At 41.5% G+C, this 14316-nt stretch overlaps 1 protein-coding gene across 6 annotated transcripts in view; it reads left to right on the forward strand.

Annotated features, from left to right (window-relative positions):
* Nucleotides 1–612: 612 nt before the first annotated feature.
* FSD1L (fibronectin type III and SPRY domain containing 1 like) overlaps nt 613–14316 on the forward strand; it is a 46398-nt gene continuing 32694 nt past the window's right edge. For 4 of the 6 annotated variants that reach the window (XM_020801447.3, XM_072991986.2, XM_020801449.3 and 1 more), the window contains exons 1-2: nt 613–840; nt 10389–10484. In XM_020801447.3, coding sequence (XP_020657106.3) covers nt 826–840; nt 10389–10484 — 111 coding nt within the window. In that variant the 5' untranslated portion in view covers nt 613–825. Of the gene's footprint in view, nt 841–881; nt 1073–10388; nt 10485–14316 lie in introns of those variants that run through there. The other 2 variants (XM_078384842.1, XM_078384843.1) reach the window with 1 other exon arrangement.

Raw genomic sequence — 14316 nt, forward strand, 5'->3', positions numbered from 1 at the left:
CACAACTTCATCCTTTGTTCTTGACTTTGTAGTTTGGGGAGGGAGTTGAAATTTTCCTCTAGTTCAGGGTCATCCCCAGAGCTGTCCAGCAGAGGCTTTGAAACACCCCATGAAACTACAAATCCCAAGATTCCTCAGGACAGATCCACAACAATTAAAGCAGTATCAAATTCACATGACTGTGACAATTCTCTAGAAAGCGTCCCTAAAATTTCAGCTTTAATAGGAAAAAAAACGCTAGGTAAATCTGTATTTTGATGACAATGGTACTGTAGGACATAAATAAGGCAGGGCTGCAAACCAGGTCAGATGCTACAAGCATCAAACCTGCCGTTCTAAACACGGAACACGTAGTAACCAGACAACAAGCAGACCACAGGAGGGCCGCCACCAGGTTGGTTGGGATGGGTACCAAACCAGCCGGTCTCGGACGTCCCCGGAGTGATACCAGGAGGGAAACCGAAGACCCAAAAATACACAGCCTCGAGACAGGCTGGAAGAGCGGCGCATGCTCTTTAGGGCAAAACCGCCTTTCCCCGGGCCTCAGGACGCATGCTCACGCCGAGGCGAACGGAGGCTCGGCAAAGCGGCGGCGGAGGCGGGCGAGGGGCGGGGCTTATCTGACGCACGTTCTTGGGCTGGCCGCTGCCGCTGAAGGTCCTGCGGCGCTGCTCGCCGACCCTGAACGGTTGATGCAAGGCGGGGGTGGGGTGGGGTAGTGGTGGTCTCGAGACGCCAACGGTTCCTCTCACCCGTCCTCCTTCTCGTGCCTCCTGAGGGAGCCCCGCCACCTGCCTGCTCCTCTTCTCTGGAACCGCCTTGACCATGGAGGCGCAGAAAGTAAGCGGGGAGGGGTCGGGAGAGGGGATGGGCGGCCGGGCGGGCGTTGTCGTCTCTTCTGTGGGGAGGCTGTTTTCTCCCGAAGTTTCCCTGAGGCATAACGGGGGAGGCCGGAGAAAGCTGGGAAGGGGGTCGGTGTTTTTTCTTGGGTTTTTTTAAAGGGGGGCTGCTTTCCCCCTCTCGTAAGAATAGGCGAAGAAGCAAGGAGGTCTTCCCCTTCGGAGTTAGTGGGGTGCGTCTCGGTGTGTGTGTGTGTGTTTGTGTATGTGCTCAGTTACGGGGAGGTTGTGCGGGCAGTGGTCCGTCCCTCCTTTGCCTGTTTGCGTGGAAGGGAAGGGGACATGGGGCAGGGCTTGCAGTGTGTCCCGTGTTACTGAGGGGATGCCGTTGTGTTACACCAACTTGCAGGGCGAAATTCGAGCCCCTTAGCCCAGCACTTGCAGCAGCGACAACGGCAGTTGCCGGCGTCTGACGGTACCTCGAAGGACCGAACTCGCCGATTGTAACCTTAAAGCTCCCAGGCTGTGAGGCGTCTCTTTTGGGGGGGGCGGGGAGGGGCGTGGTGGTGGAGGAATCGGTGCCTCGGCGCTGCTTTTCTCTCTCTTTCGCACTCGGGATCCGAGGATAAACCCTTTATCTAATTGCTGCTTCCAATTGAAGTAGGCCCGTTGATTCAGTGGGATTGACATACGGGTTGAGTTACTGACCAACAACTGCATTCAGTGTGTTTGCTCTTACGTGGAGCTAACAATAGGATACTGGCCAGGAGATGCCACTGAATTTAGCAGGATTAACTCTTGAGTAAGCATGGGTCTGTTTACCGGCCCTTATGCTAATCGATTTGGAAGTAACCTCCACTGAACATAGATTTTTAGACAGCTGTGAGTTGGGATATCAATAAAAATAAAGAAAAAATAACAACGAAGGATGTTTGTTTCTTCTAGAGAGAGACACCCCCCCCAACCTGTAATTTTTTTTTCTGTAAATGGGATATTCATGTCTGGTCAGGAATGTTAAAACCTATATCTCTGATGGTATATAGTCAAAATACTTGTTCAGTTGCCAATATTTCAAAAGTTATACTATTTCTTTTTTATTATTTATTATTTATTATTAACTACTAGGGATGTTATAGCATAAATGTTATATTATTTCTTAATTTACTTGTTTACTGTACTTTTGGATTTAGACATCCATAAAGATTACATGGAAACACCCATTAATAACTAGTTTTATCATGATATAAATAAATTTGAGTTAAAACGTGTTGGTTAATGTATATCATTTTAGTGGAAGATAAATTTTTAACAGGATCCTGTGATAGTTTCCTTTGTCCTGTAGAACCACACCTAGGAAGTACAGCTGGAGTTATACAGGATCTGTCTCTTTATAAAAGCTTTTAATTGGTTGAAGAGAGGATGTGAAGTTTCTGGACTAGGAAAGGGGGAATTTAAGATTTTTTTCCAGTTTTATATATATATTCAGTTTTTTCTTTTATTTTAGCTATGCTTAGTAATTCTCAAGGCAACACAAGATACAAATATGCTAACTAGTTGTTTGATCTTTATGTATTTCTGTACTAGTTTAAAGAATAAGATATGAACTGGGAAGAATTTGGTTCAAATTATTCATCTAGTGAATTTTAAAGTCATTTAAAAGTCATTAAGTCATCTTAATTACTTTAAAAATACTGATCATTAATTTAACAAGTGATAATAAATATACTAGTGTGCCATGAAAAGTGGTTGGTTCTGCACCCTTTGGGTGTCGTTCTTTAGAACCAGTGAAGCCATCAAGGGAGTTATGTTGAACTGTCTTCCATTGATATTTGCCGATTTACATCCCAGTCCTACAGATATTTACTTGTACATGAATTGCATTGCATTCCCAGGTACTTAATTCTATATTAGTATGTTATGCATTGCAGAAAAAAACAAGTAAAGCCATATGGTCCTTATACAGTACAAAAGTAAAGGGAGATAATATGTTAATAAATCCCAAGCACTTTGAGTATTACATTATTTCCCTTACATCCCAGGTGGTCTACCTGTACAGTGGACCCTTGACTTACAGACGGCTTGACTTACAGACTTGTTGAGTTACAGACTTCTCTGGCCGCAAAATTTAGGTTTGACTTGCAGACTGAGATTTGATTTACAGACCAGAAAAAAACCAAAATGGAACAAAAACGGCCTGTTACGGGATTAATCGGTTTTCAATGCACTGTAGGTCAATGGAGACTTGATTTACAGACTTTTTGACTTGAGAACCGCCTTCCAATACGGATTAAGTTCTCAAGTCAAGACCCCACTGTACTATTTTCTGTCACAGAGGTAAGAACCATGTTTTCTCTTGAGTTACTTAAGCATTCATAGGGAATACAATTTATGTAACTTCTAAGTGGCTGATTTAAACCATGCATGCTTACATGTGGACAAAATCCTGTTGCGTAAAGTGACATTGGCATAAACTGGATCTAGCACCAGAAAGAATTAATAGCAACTAATTGAAAGTGTCTTATTTCTCCCCCCCCTTTTTTTTCAGGTTCCTTGGGGCTTCCTTTGGCCCAAGGGAAGCTTCAGCATGTGAGGAAGCCTTTAACAAAACAAATAAACAAACAAAACACTCATGGATTGATGGCAATAGTAATCTGGTGGTGATTTTTTTTATTATTAAAGGCTCCCCCCCTCCTGAGGTTCCCAAAGGGCAAAATCCAGCCACTGGGAGCCTCAGAATCTGAGGGAAGAATAGAAAGCATTCATTTATTTTAAATTATTTCTGCTACTGGAACTGGTTTGTGTAGACATAAAGGACAGGTAGGAAGCTCTCAATTTGTGCAACAGGATTTTGCCCAGTGTTTCTGAAATGGGTTGTGTTTAATTATCCAAATGAGATTCATGTACTGTACAGTAGTTTGTACTGAATGCTAACTGGTGTCCCAGTGTAGAAAATGAAGTTGAATGTGGTATGTTTTTAATAGTTGTAATCATTTTAATGAATAGTTGTATTGATGCATATTGACAACGTACACATCTTTAAAGAAAAGGAACTAAAGTAAATCTGTATTCCAAACAGTTGACAGACTCTGTATTTTCACATGTACTTTCCTCTTGCTTTTGTTTATAGTGGACATGTCAAATTAATTTAAAGAGGTGGCTGGAATTTAGATAGGGCTTGGGAACTCATGAAATTCAGTTGCCTAAATTTTATTTAATTTTGAGTTAATCAGTTTTGAGAGTCTTGTTTCTGCAAGGAATAAAGAGCAGCAAGAGGCCTAGAAGAGGGGAGGAGCAATTACATGTGTCAGTAGCTCTTGAATTGCTTTAACATCTGATGTTCCATGTGAGAGTAGATATACACTATTCATGTTAGGCCCAGTGAATGTTTAAACATTTAACCTGATGAATCCAGAATTGGGTGTTTTCTAAACCTTACTTACACAACTAATAGTGTTGTCTTTATTTTTCTTCATGGTGATAAAGGGTTAATTATTCTAATTGTGCATAACAGTAAGAGCCACACAGGTTTGATTTCCAGTTGTGTGGATTCTTTTGCATTAATTAAGTTGAGCTTATAGTTCCTGTGATAATTGGTTGCATTATTAGGTGGTATTAATAACAACACTACAGTAATAAATAATCTTAGAACTGCAGAGCTGAATTTCTTTGTTACCAGTGCATAAAATGAAGTCATACATCATTGTGTATCTGGTAACCAATCAAACGCTTTAATGCAACATATTTTATATCATTTACTTTACTTGGATGACAAAGAGCAGAGTTCCTTTTTTCAAAGATGTTTCAGAGTTGATGGCTGTTCTTTGTTCTAGTCACTAGAAAGTTGACCTGTTGAGATAGCCATGTTATTCTTTTTTGATAGGCAAAATTGTAACTGCATGTTATTCTCCAAAACACACAAGACATAAATACAGAATCACTGAAAAATTCAGAGGCTGTGGTAGGATAATTCTTTTATTAGGGCCAACTCATGTCACTCTTTTAATTTGCAGTGGAAATAGTTCTGTAACACCTGTAAAGACTAATGAGTTTTTATTTTTCATAAACTTTTGTGTGTCTAAGCACATGTCTTTAGATGAATGGAACAGATGAATACTGTTATGTATTTTTTTGGTATTTGCCTACTATGGTGTTTGGCATTTATTAGGAGAATGTCTGATTTTCTGATGCATAGCTTTTTCCTGATTCTTTCCTCAGCAAAAACTGCCTTTTCTGTGAAATTGCAGCTGGATGAAAGGCAAGCAAAAATACAGATTCCTGTTTTTATGAGATTAACTCCCCTTCTTTCCCCATAGCTGATACTTGCTTCTGAGGGGTTTGCCCCAGTGCCACAGGCCTGATCCAGATGTAGGTGATTTGCTTATTATTAAGCTAAGAAAGGGTTGAGAGGTTCAGTCATCATCTCACATAAAATTGTTAGACTCAGATACTTTAGAGGAAAATAACTACATATGACTATGTAGTTTTGACAGAAATAGAAGCCATATAGATTTGAGGGTTGTATTGCACAGTGAGGGAGAGCAGTGCATGTAGAAACCTAACCCCCCCCCCCCAAGCTGGTACTTACATATGAAGATACAGTCCTGTTAAAGTAGGACAGCATGCTCTGGAATAAAAAGGAGACTCTGTAATTCAGTACATAGAAAACTAAACAAGGCTAAACATTTGCATCTTGAAAAAAATAATTCCATCAGACCACCAGAAAAGGATGTGGATTAGGAATTGTACAGATGAAAAGCCAAGTTTAGTTAACTGATTTATTTTCAGATGTTAACTGCATAACTGTTCCAGTTGTTTAGAATGATCAGTTATTTTGTCTTCTAATGACGAATACAGAGATTTGCAAAAACGCTTCAGTTTTCTAAGACATAGGTTCTCAACCTTTTTCATACTCTGGACTGGCTGAGCCTCTGAGAGGTGGAGCGGCCCCTCCTGCTCTCTGACACATGCGCAAAGTGGTTGGGGGGCATGCACTAGAGGCGCGCGAGCTTCCCCCACCACTTTGCGGATGCGCAGGAGTGCCTGCCAACCCACACGCCCACCTCACCCCCCTGCATGCAGGGGCATACTTGAAGGGGCGAGGGAGTGTGTGGCAGTGGCGGAAGCCTGGGAGTCTGAGCATGGTCGCCGTCCTCCCTCCGGCCGCTCGCCTCCTGACAGGCTCCAACGAGGCCGGGGGTGGTGCTCCACCCTGCCCTCCATGGCGGGAAATTCAAATGGCAAGGAGCGACGACAACCGATGCGGCTGCCCTGACAAGCAGCTGCTGGTGCCGGTTTGGCGGCGCTTTAGTTCAAGCCAAAGAGAACAGCAAATCGTTACCACCCCGTTCTTCTTCATTTTGGTACTGAAGAAATAAGCAAACAAAAGTGGGGGAAGAAGCTATTTAGGGCAGGTATTTGAGAACATCCCATTAAGAGAGACAATGTAGGGTGACAAGAAAGAGCAGGAGGATGAATAGCACATGGGGGGTTGCTGTAATTCTGTAGGGAAAACTACAAATTTGGGGCACCTTCAGAAGGAAGGAAGGCAAGCCAAACGAATGTGGATGTTTAGATGATAAAGGGAGGGGGATGTCAAGGCGGGCGGGAGATGCTGGAAGACAGGGAGGAGGAGTAGAGGAGGTTCAAAGTCCACCGGGAAGAAGGGGGTGAAGAGAAACAGGGAGAAGATCTATAGATGAAAAGGCGAGAAGGGAATTATGCGACATGAGAATAATTCCCAACTCCCTCCTCAGCTCGGACATCAAGGAAACTTTCACCAAGGCTTGGAAGGAGAAAAATGGAACAACAACAAATATAAAAGACATGGACCATGAGGGTGGAATGGGGACCTTTAGGCTTCCTCCCCTCCCCTCCTCCTCACGGCTCTAGGCATGGCTTTGAGACTGTTCATCTCCCCCAGTTGCCCCCTCTGAGAGAGAGAGAGAGAGAGACGCTCTCCATTCGGTCCCAGCGCTGCTGTTGCGAGGGTGGTGGGGAGAAGATTCCTAGAGAGCCCCTTCACCTCCACTCACCCTATTTTGCCCGCCACTGGTGCTGACGACGATGCCTCTTCCCTCCCTCCTGTTAAGTGGCGCCCGTTTCCCACCCGCTCGACGTTGCATTCACAGAGCCTGCCTGACACAGCCTGGCACTGCCTCAACTCGCACCTGGGTCCTGGTGGTTCCTACAGGAAGGGGGCCTCGGGAAGGCTGGTGGATTGAGGAGGGAAGGAGAACTGCTGAGGGTGGCAAGGAGTGCCCACCCTGGCCTTGTTGGAGCCCTCCGGGAAGCGAGCAGCCGGAGCACCCGGCTATGCTCAGCCTCCCGGCTCTGGGCCACCCCCGTTGCCATTGCCGCCACTGCCTCGCCACAAAGACAGACCTTCTCCCCGCACTCCCTCCCTCCCCCACAGCTGCTTTGCGCATGCGGGTGCATGCCTGAAAGGGTGAAGGAGCGCTCACGTCGGCGCTGGCACGTGTGTGTGTGCGTGCGTGCGGGAGTGTGTGCGGGGGGGCCTGGAGGTATGTCTTCGCGGCCTTGTCCGGCTCAGACCAGGGACCAGCACTGGGCCACAAACCGGGGGTTGATGAGTGCTGTTCTAAGAGATGGTGAATATGGACTACTGTTAAAGATTGGTTTAAAGTAAAATCAGGAGAACTTCACATTCTGATTGAGTATTTGGAATTGGAACTTCAGCTGTAAGTTCAAGCTGCTTACATGGTTGATTAAGACTTTGATTATGGTTTTTGGATTTCTCAAATGAATTCCCACTTTTTTACTAGCATAATGCATAAGTAATACAAATATTATGTATATCCCCTATCACAAAAATGGGCAGATTCTGGTAATATTAGCAGGCCTGTTAATTGTACAGTCCCCTTCTGCCAAGCTGTCTGATTTTTGTGGGTTGCAGTATCTTCTGTGTTAAGCTAATTAAAATACCCTGCTTTAATGCCAAGACAGTTAATAAAATGCTACTGGGTCAATTTAATAGAATTGTATACCTGGTTGGGATGGTGGGGAGACATTGTGCTTACATTAAATTAGGTAAACAAAATAACAATGTCAATTTTCATATGTGATAAATGTTTTAAAAATTATTAAAGGTGCATTTCCAGATTCTATTTCAGTTGATGAGACATCTTTTAGTCTAGCTTACTCATTATTTTCAAACTTTGTTTATAGTGAGATAGTTGGTAAGTGAAAATAGCACAGCATGGTATGTTTGTATTTTAGGAGTGGCTGTATAGTGAACTTGCTTGGCACCTCTCAGATAGAAACCTTTGCCCTCAAATTAGCTGTTGCTTCTCTTTTCAGAGATATAAAATGTTTTTCGTATGGTAAAGCTAAATGTGTTCAGTCAAACTAAGGGGAGGTTTTTGTGACTTACACAAACTGACAGTTACATTTATAAGATCTAAGGCTTAGCTGGAGGCCATCAGCTGTAGGTCTGGCTGGTGGTAAAAGCAGTGCGTCAGCTGAAACTAAGGCATTGTGGTCCAACGGATGCAAACAGTAATGCCAGTCAGGAGCAGTATGTTGAATTGGAAACTAAATGCACTTTGATGACACAATATGTCTTAGATGAGAAATTATTAAATGTAGCATAGTGGACAAAAATAAAATTCAAATATTAGTGAAATGAAAAGTTTTTTAATTTCTAAGAAAAACTAAATACATAATTTATCTTAAATAGTAACAAGATGTTATTGCATTTTGAGTATAAACATGTAAGCCCTGAAGTTTGTGAACTATAGCAGTGTTTCTACTAAATATATTGCATGGAAACAGGCTTTTCCATGTAAAAGACAATCAAGTTTGATACATTTTAACACAGTGGTCCCCACCCTTTTTAACCCTGTGCGAAGGCGGGGCACCCCCACGTTCATGCGCAAAGGAGCGGGCGCTCTTTCTCTCTCAGGCTCGTGCACATGCACGAAGGAGTGGGAGGGCACCTATGTGAGTGTGCATGTGTGAAGGTGTGGGGGAGCACTCGCATGGGCGTAGGCACACCTGCATGTGCAAAGGAGCTGTGGGGAGGAGTGTGTGCAGGGATGGTGGGGAGGTCTGTCTCTGTGGTCCAGTCCAGCTCAGGTCACGAACCGGCACCAGGCCACGGACGGGGGTTGGGGACCTCTGTTCTAACATATACATATTTACATTATTCACCAAACATATTTTTACCTTTCAAAAATAAATTGCTTTAGTTTATCCACTATTTATCTGGCTTTCTTTCTAGCTATCTGTCATGGCCATTTCATTTTGATTTGTTCTTATTAGGATATACCTGCTAAAGGCAAAATAAAGGGGAAAAGAGGTACATCAGAAAATAGAAGACATAATTGTTCATTGTACTAGTTCCTTTCTCCAGTGTATTTAACCTCAAAATGTAAAAAACACAAGCTGGTTACAAGAAAGATTCTATGTTACATAGAGAATATGTTAGAAAATTCATTCTAGGTTAAAAAGTTGTGGGAAATATTACAAAGTGAGAAAAAGCAAACTTCCTAAGAATGAAATAACTAATAGAATACTGCAAATGCTGAGTGGAAAACTTGGTTTAGTGGTCAGTTTTGTACTGTTGTTCAGGAAGTAGATGAAGATCCACTAGTATAAAGTCTGCTTGAAATCGGTGCATTGAGTTGTGTTGTTGTTGTTGTTGAATTGCCCTGTTTTAAAACAGCCCACATTTAAGCATTTTAACATGGGTTTAAAAGAACAAAATATGACAGAGATAAAGTTTATACAGTTAGGGTTGTTTATGAATCTTTTGACTATCCGCAAGCCATTTATGTTAATTTATAAAGTTGACATTTTATTTTCATTTTAGGCATAAATTGCTACTTCAAGTCAGTAGAAACCAGCAGTTTTAGAGGAATCTAGAGGGCAAACTTCCCTTCCCCATCTCTCCCTCAGATCTCCTTCAGGCTCTTCTTTTCTCTTTGTGGAGTAAATTTGGGGCACACATGGGGAGGAGAGAGGAGTGGGCAGATGACAGAGGAAATATAGTCCATGGGGGCAAAGGAGTATCACAGTATGTAACCCTATGTATCAAGATCTAAAATTCTGGTTGGAGTTGATGTCTCTCCTAGGACTGGGTGATTTGGAGTCAAAGCTTTGTGAAGTTAGGTCTGTGTAAATATTTTGTTAATTGCCCAGGACTTGACTTTGGTTCTTTCCTTGTTCAGTTAGTCACAAATATACTTACATATATCACTGACTTAAAATTTTTTAGCTTGTCTGCCAGCACAGTTCTGTGTAGGCTTAGTAGTAGACAGTGGAACTAGTTACCTCGGGAGTTGGTGAGTACTCCAAAACTGGAGGCATTCAAGAAAAACTTAATCACCTGACAGATATGCTTTAATTGTATTCCTATATTGAGCAGGGAGGCCCCTTCCAATTTCACTTTTCTATGATTCTGTGATTCCATGTTTAATTTTCAAAATGAATTGTAATGCATGTACTAATGACTAACTTGAAGGCTAATAGTATGTCATATATAAAGAAAGAAGTATATGCATCTTAATGAATTTATTCTTCTAATTCTAGGAGGCTCTACAGAGGATTATTTCTACACTGGCACATAAGAATGATGAAATCCAGAATTTCATTGAAACACTGAATCACACTTTAAAAGGTGTACAGGTATGTTGTAAAGTTTATGTAAACTACTATGATCAATTAAATCAAGCTTCTATAAAACGATGCCAATTTCTTTTAATTTTACACTTCAAACTCAATGGATTAAGGGCCAAACCAGTCAGGACTGTGAAAGCTGGATGAGGTCACTTGTATTTTGGTTCTCCTTGTATATAAAGAATGTATGTGGATTCTAACTGAAGTGCCAAAAATGCAAATAGGTTGGAAAAGACAAATACTTTCCGTCTTAGATACTGTTCAGCTAAGCCTTCTCTGTCTCAGATGTAGTCCATGATTTGAGACTTTCTTCTCCCAGTTAGCCTGTGGGAAATTAAGGGTTTGGATGACATGGGAAGTTAAAGAGGATGTTTCTGCTTCTTTCTCTTCTGAAATAATTTAGCATTCTTGAATATGAGTGAGGCAGACGTCAGTGGTGGCTGCGGCAGTGTAACCATTGCTGGTGACACTAGTTAGTCACCATAGCTGGTTAGGAATTGCTGCCAAGTGAATGACTAGGCTGCCGGAGTAAGGGCAGAGCAGTTTGCCCTTCTACTAATCTTCTGCATTTTTTAAATAATGGCCATGGACAGAGGACTCTTTGTCTCCTCCCTGCCAAGCATGAAAGCCAAGTAGGCTGGAATGGAAATTTGGAGTGTTTTATTCTTACTCAAATAGTGCATTGCATTTCCTTATTGGGCATGCATGCAGGCAAGGAAGTTTCCTCCCTTGTGTCAAGCATGGAAACAGCAGACATGCAGAGGGAAGGTGCATCCCATCCAGATGCTTGTTTATTCTCTTAGTCAGTCTCTTAGCAGGTGCTGTATACATTTGTCTGTAATCATTCCTTTGCACCTTGAGTCATCTGGCAGCATTGGTTTCTCTTAGCCTAGGCATCCTGAAAAATTCTTTCATGCCCTTTCTTTCTAAAAAACAAAACAAAACAAAAACCCCTTCATTGAGCAAGATGACCAAGCTTATCAGATGGCTCCCAATAATTAAGTACTTAATTAACTGAAATGCTTCTGTTGAACCCTCCAAGGTCTTGAACCTCCCTGTTTCTCTCACACATTCCCTGTCTCACTTTGCAGTCTTGTTGAATTAAGTTTTGCAATATAACCTCTTCTTTTTAATAAAAAAAGAAAAGCTTTTAAAAGGGCAAAAGATTGAGATGGGGAGTAGAGCCAGGCACAAATGCTGCTGTTTCCTGAAACTTAAACTGGAAAACCCTGTCTTTGCTGGAGGTAAAGGAACAACACTCTTTGTCCCCTTCCAAACTGTTTTCGTTTCTATGTTGGGTCAACATAGTGAAGTTTTGTTTTCTGTATGTCCAGCATAGAAATGAAGCAGGCTGAAGAAGAACAGTGATCATAGCCCTTACCCACAGTGCTCTGTACTTCTTTGCTGTAGATTCGGAACTGAATTTTTTTGTGGTGTGCTTAGAAAAAAACCAAAATGTACAAACAGGGCAGTTCCAGCCGTCACCTGCCACTGTTATGTGTGAAACAGGCAAGAAAAGATCTTGTAGATCAGTATATTTGGAGGCTGATTTACAAGGCTTACCCTCTCTTGAATGCACATCTATTCAGGGTGAAAAGAGAAGTCTGAAGCTGCAGCATATAATTGGAACATGAGATGTGAGATGAATCAAAGTAAGCTAAAAATTGGCAACAGGAGATGGAATATTTAAACATTACAGCACTTAGTGTGAATGAACTAGAGTGCATTGGAATGGGACTGATTATTACAAAGTGTTTTATTCTGGAAATGAAAGAGTAAAAAATGATGTGGCTGTTAAGAGTGAACGGAGTTGGTCTAAGGTCTCAACAAATAATGTGACTTGAATATGAGTATAAATAAATATAATTAAAGATGGTGAAACATGAATAGGAGATTATCGTATCTGTTCAAGATGAAATAAGGAAAAGATGGAAACAATGCTGAAGAAAACAAAGATGACATTTCTTCAAAGAAGGACTGTTTGATGGAGATGTGAAAGCTGCTGTCAAAATAATTGGGAGAAATAAATCACAGGCACAACTGGCATATTAATAGAACTATTTCAAGCTATAGGGACTGAATTTATCAAAATCCTGCCAAAAATATGTATCAACCCTTATGGAAAACAAAACAGTGCTCCCGCCTAACAGAAAATATTCAGTATACATTTCAGTCTCAAAGAGACACCAAAACGTCCAGCAACTCAACTATAGATAGGACCATTGCATTAATTTTCCACACAAACATAGTGATGCTTAAGATTTTGCAACAAAGACTCAGACCATATATGGAGCAGGAAATGTATGTTCAAGATGGAATCAATAGAGGAAGAGCGACGAGGTATCATATTGTAAATATACTTTGGTGATTGGAGTGTACTAGACAATTTCAGAAGAAAATCAATTTGTACTTCAAAATTAAGGTAAAACATATAACTGTGTCTTCTAAAAGAAATGGATGTGCCACAGCTTTTTTTTTTTGCCTGTTGTGCAACTTATTGTCTACACAAGAGGCTGCTGTTAGGACATGATACAGAGAATTGTATATCCCTATCTATTCAGCTTATATGTGAAACATTATAAGAAAAATGGATTAGATTCAAATGAAAGAGGACTGAAAGAGAAAGAAACATCAGTAACGTAAGATATGCAGGTAGCATCAATTTTCTATGCTTTGATGATTAAACAATTCAAAATGGAGATTGCAATCAAATCAAAGTTAAAAATGATATCAAATAACAAAAATAATGGCTAGAATCCTGTTTTCTTACATGATTGTGAAAGAGTGATCTCATAAGCATTCCTTCCTCTTCCAGTAGGTTCACCCATCATGCATGATCTTGCAGTGGCTGTAGAATCAGACATGTGGCCAACTGCATGACTGATTAAGTGATACAGAGCCAGCTGGCATGGGAAGACTGCTATATGGTTGCACTCATGCATGTATCTTTAGTCTTTCCAAATTTTGGACAATATGGCTTGGCTGCTTTTGAGCCTTAAAGCCTATATGTAAAATTTGCTGTCCACATACTCTTTCGTTATAAACTTTAGCTGTGCAGACCTAACTCCACAGTGAAGAGCCTGTTTCAGGAAGTAAGACTGGGAAGAGTGGCAAAGTAAATGCCCCCTCCCAAGCCCCCATTGCTGAGAGACTGGAATAACTATTGCATTACTGAGTTGTGCACAGTGTACATCCATTGCACCAGCTGGTCTCTTACTATGCTGTGCAATACCCTTCCCACACTTGAAATCTGTTGGCACCCTGTCAGTTGAGCTGTGGAGCACTGCTGGTGGATTGTCTTCTGAGGGAACATGCCACATTTCATACAGAAAAGAGAGTGATTGAAAGTGATTGCTGATGTCACCAGCATCCAGCTGGTATGATTGATATAGGTAGCAGCTACTTACATGGGGAAGCTAAGCCATATATTAATAGAGGTTTGTATAAGCTTTTTTGAAGACTTCTCCAACTCTCATTTTGTTTTGCCACAGACTTGGAAAAGTCTCACAGGATTTCAGGTGGTTTCTCAACACTGCTGACTGAGCATAATAAGTAGTTGACTATCAGCAGTGTATAGTGCCACAGCTTCATGCATGTGCTGATCTCGAAGGTGTTACGAAGGTTGGTAAATGGTAGTAACAGTATGTGAGATACAGTACATGCAAAAAGCTTCTGCATGTGATAACTGTAAAGGTTTTGTGGATTCTACAATGGCTGCTGAATGTGTACACATCTGTCTTATTTGATAAAATTCACATTTGCTGTTGCTTTGTTTTGGATTAGTCACTTTTTCTATTAGACATAATGTTGAACTCGAACTGGGGTAAGGTAGCTTCAAATT

The sequence above is a fragment of the Pogona vitticeps genome, chromosome 2, assembly GCF_051106095.1.
Source record: "Pogona vitticeps strain Pit_001003342236 chromosome 2, PviZW2.1, whole genome shotgun sequence".
Classification (NCBI taxonomy): domain Eukaryota; kingdom Metazoa; phylum Chordata; class Lepidosauria; order Squamata; family Agamidae; genus Pogona; species Pogona vitticeps.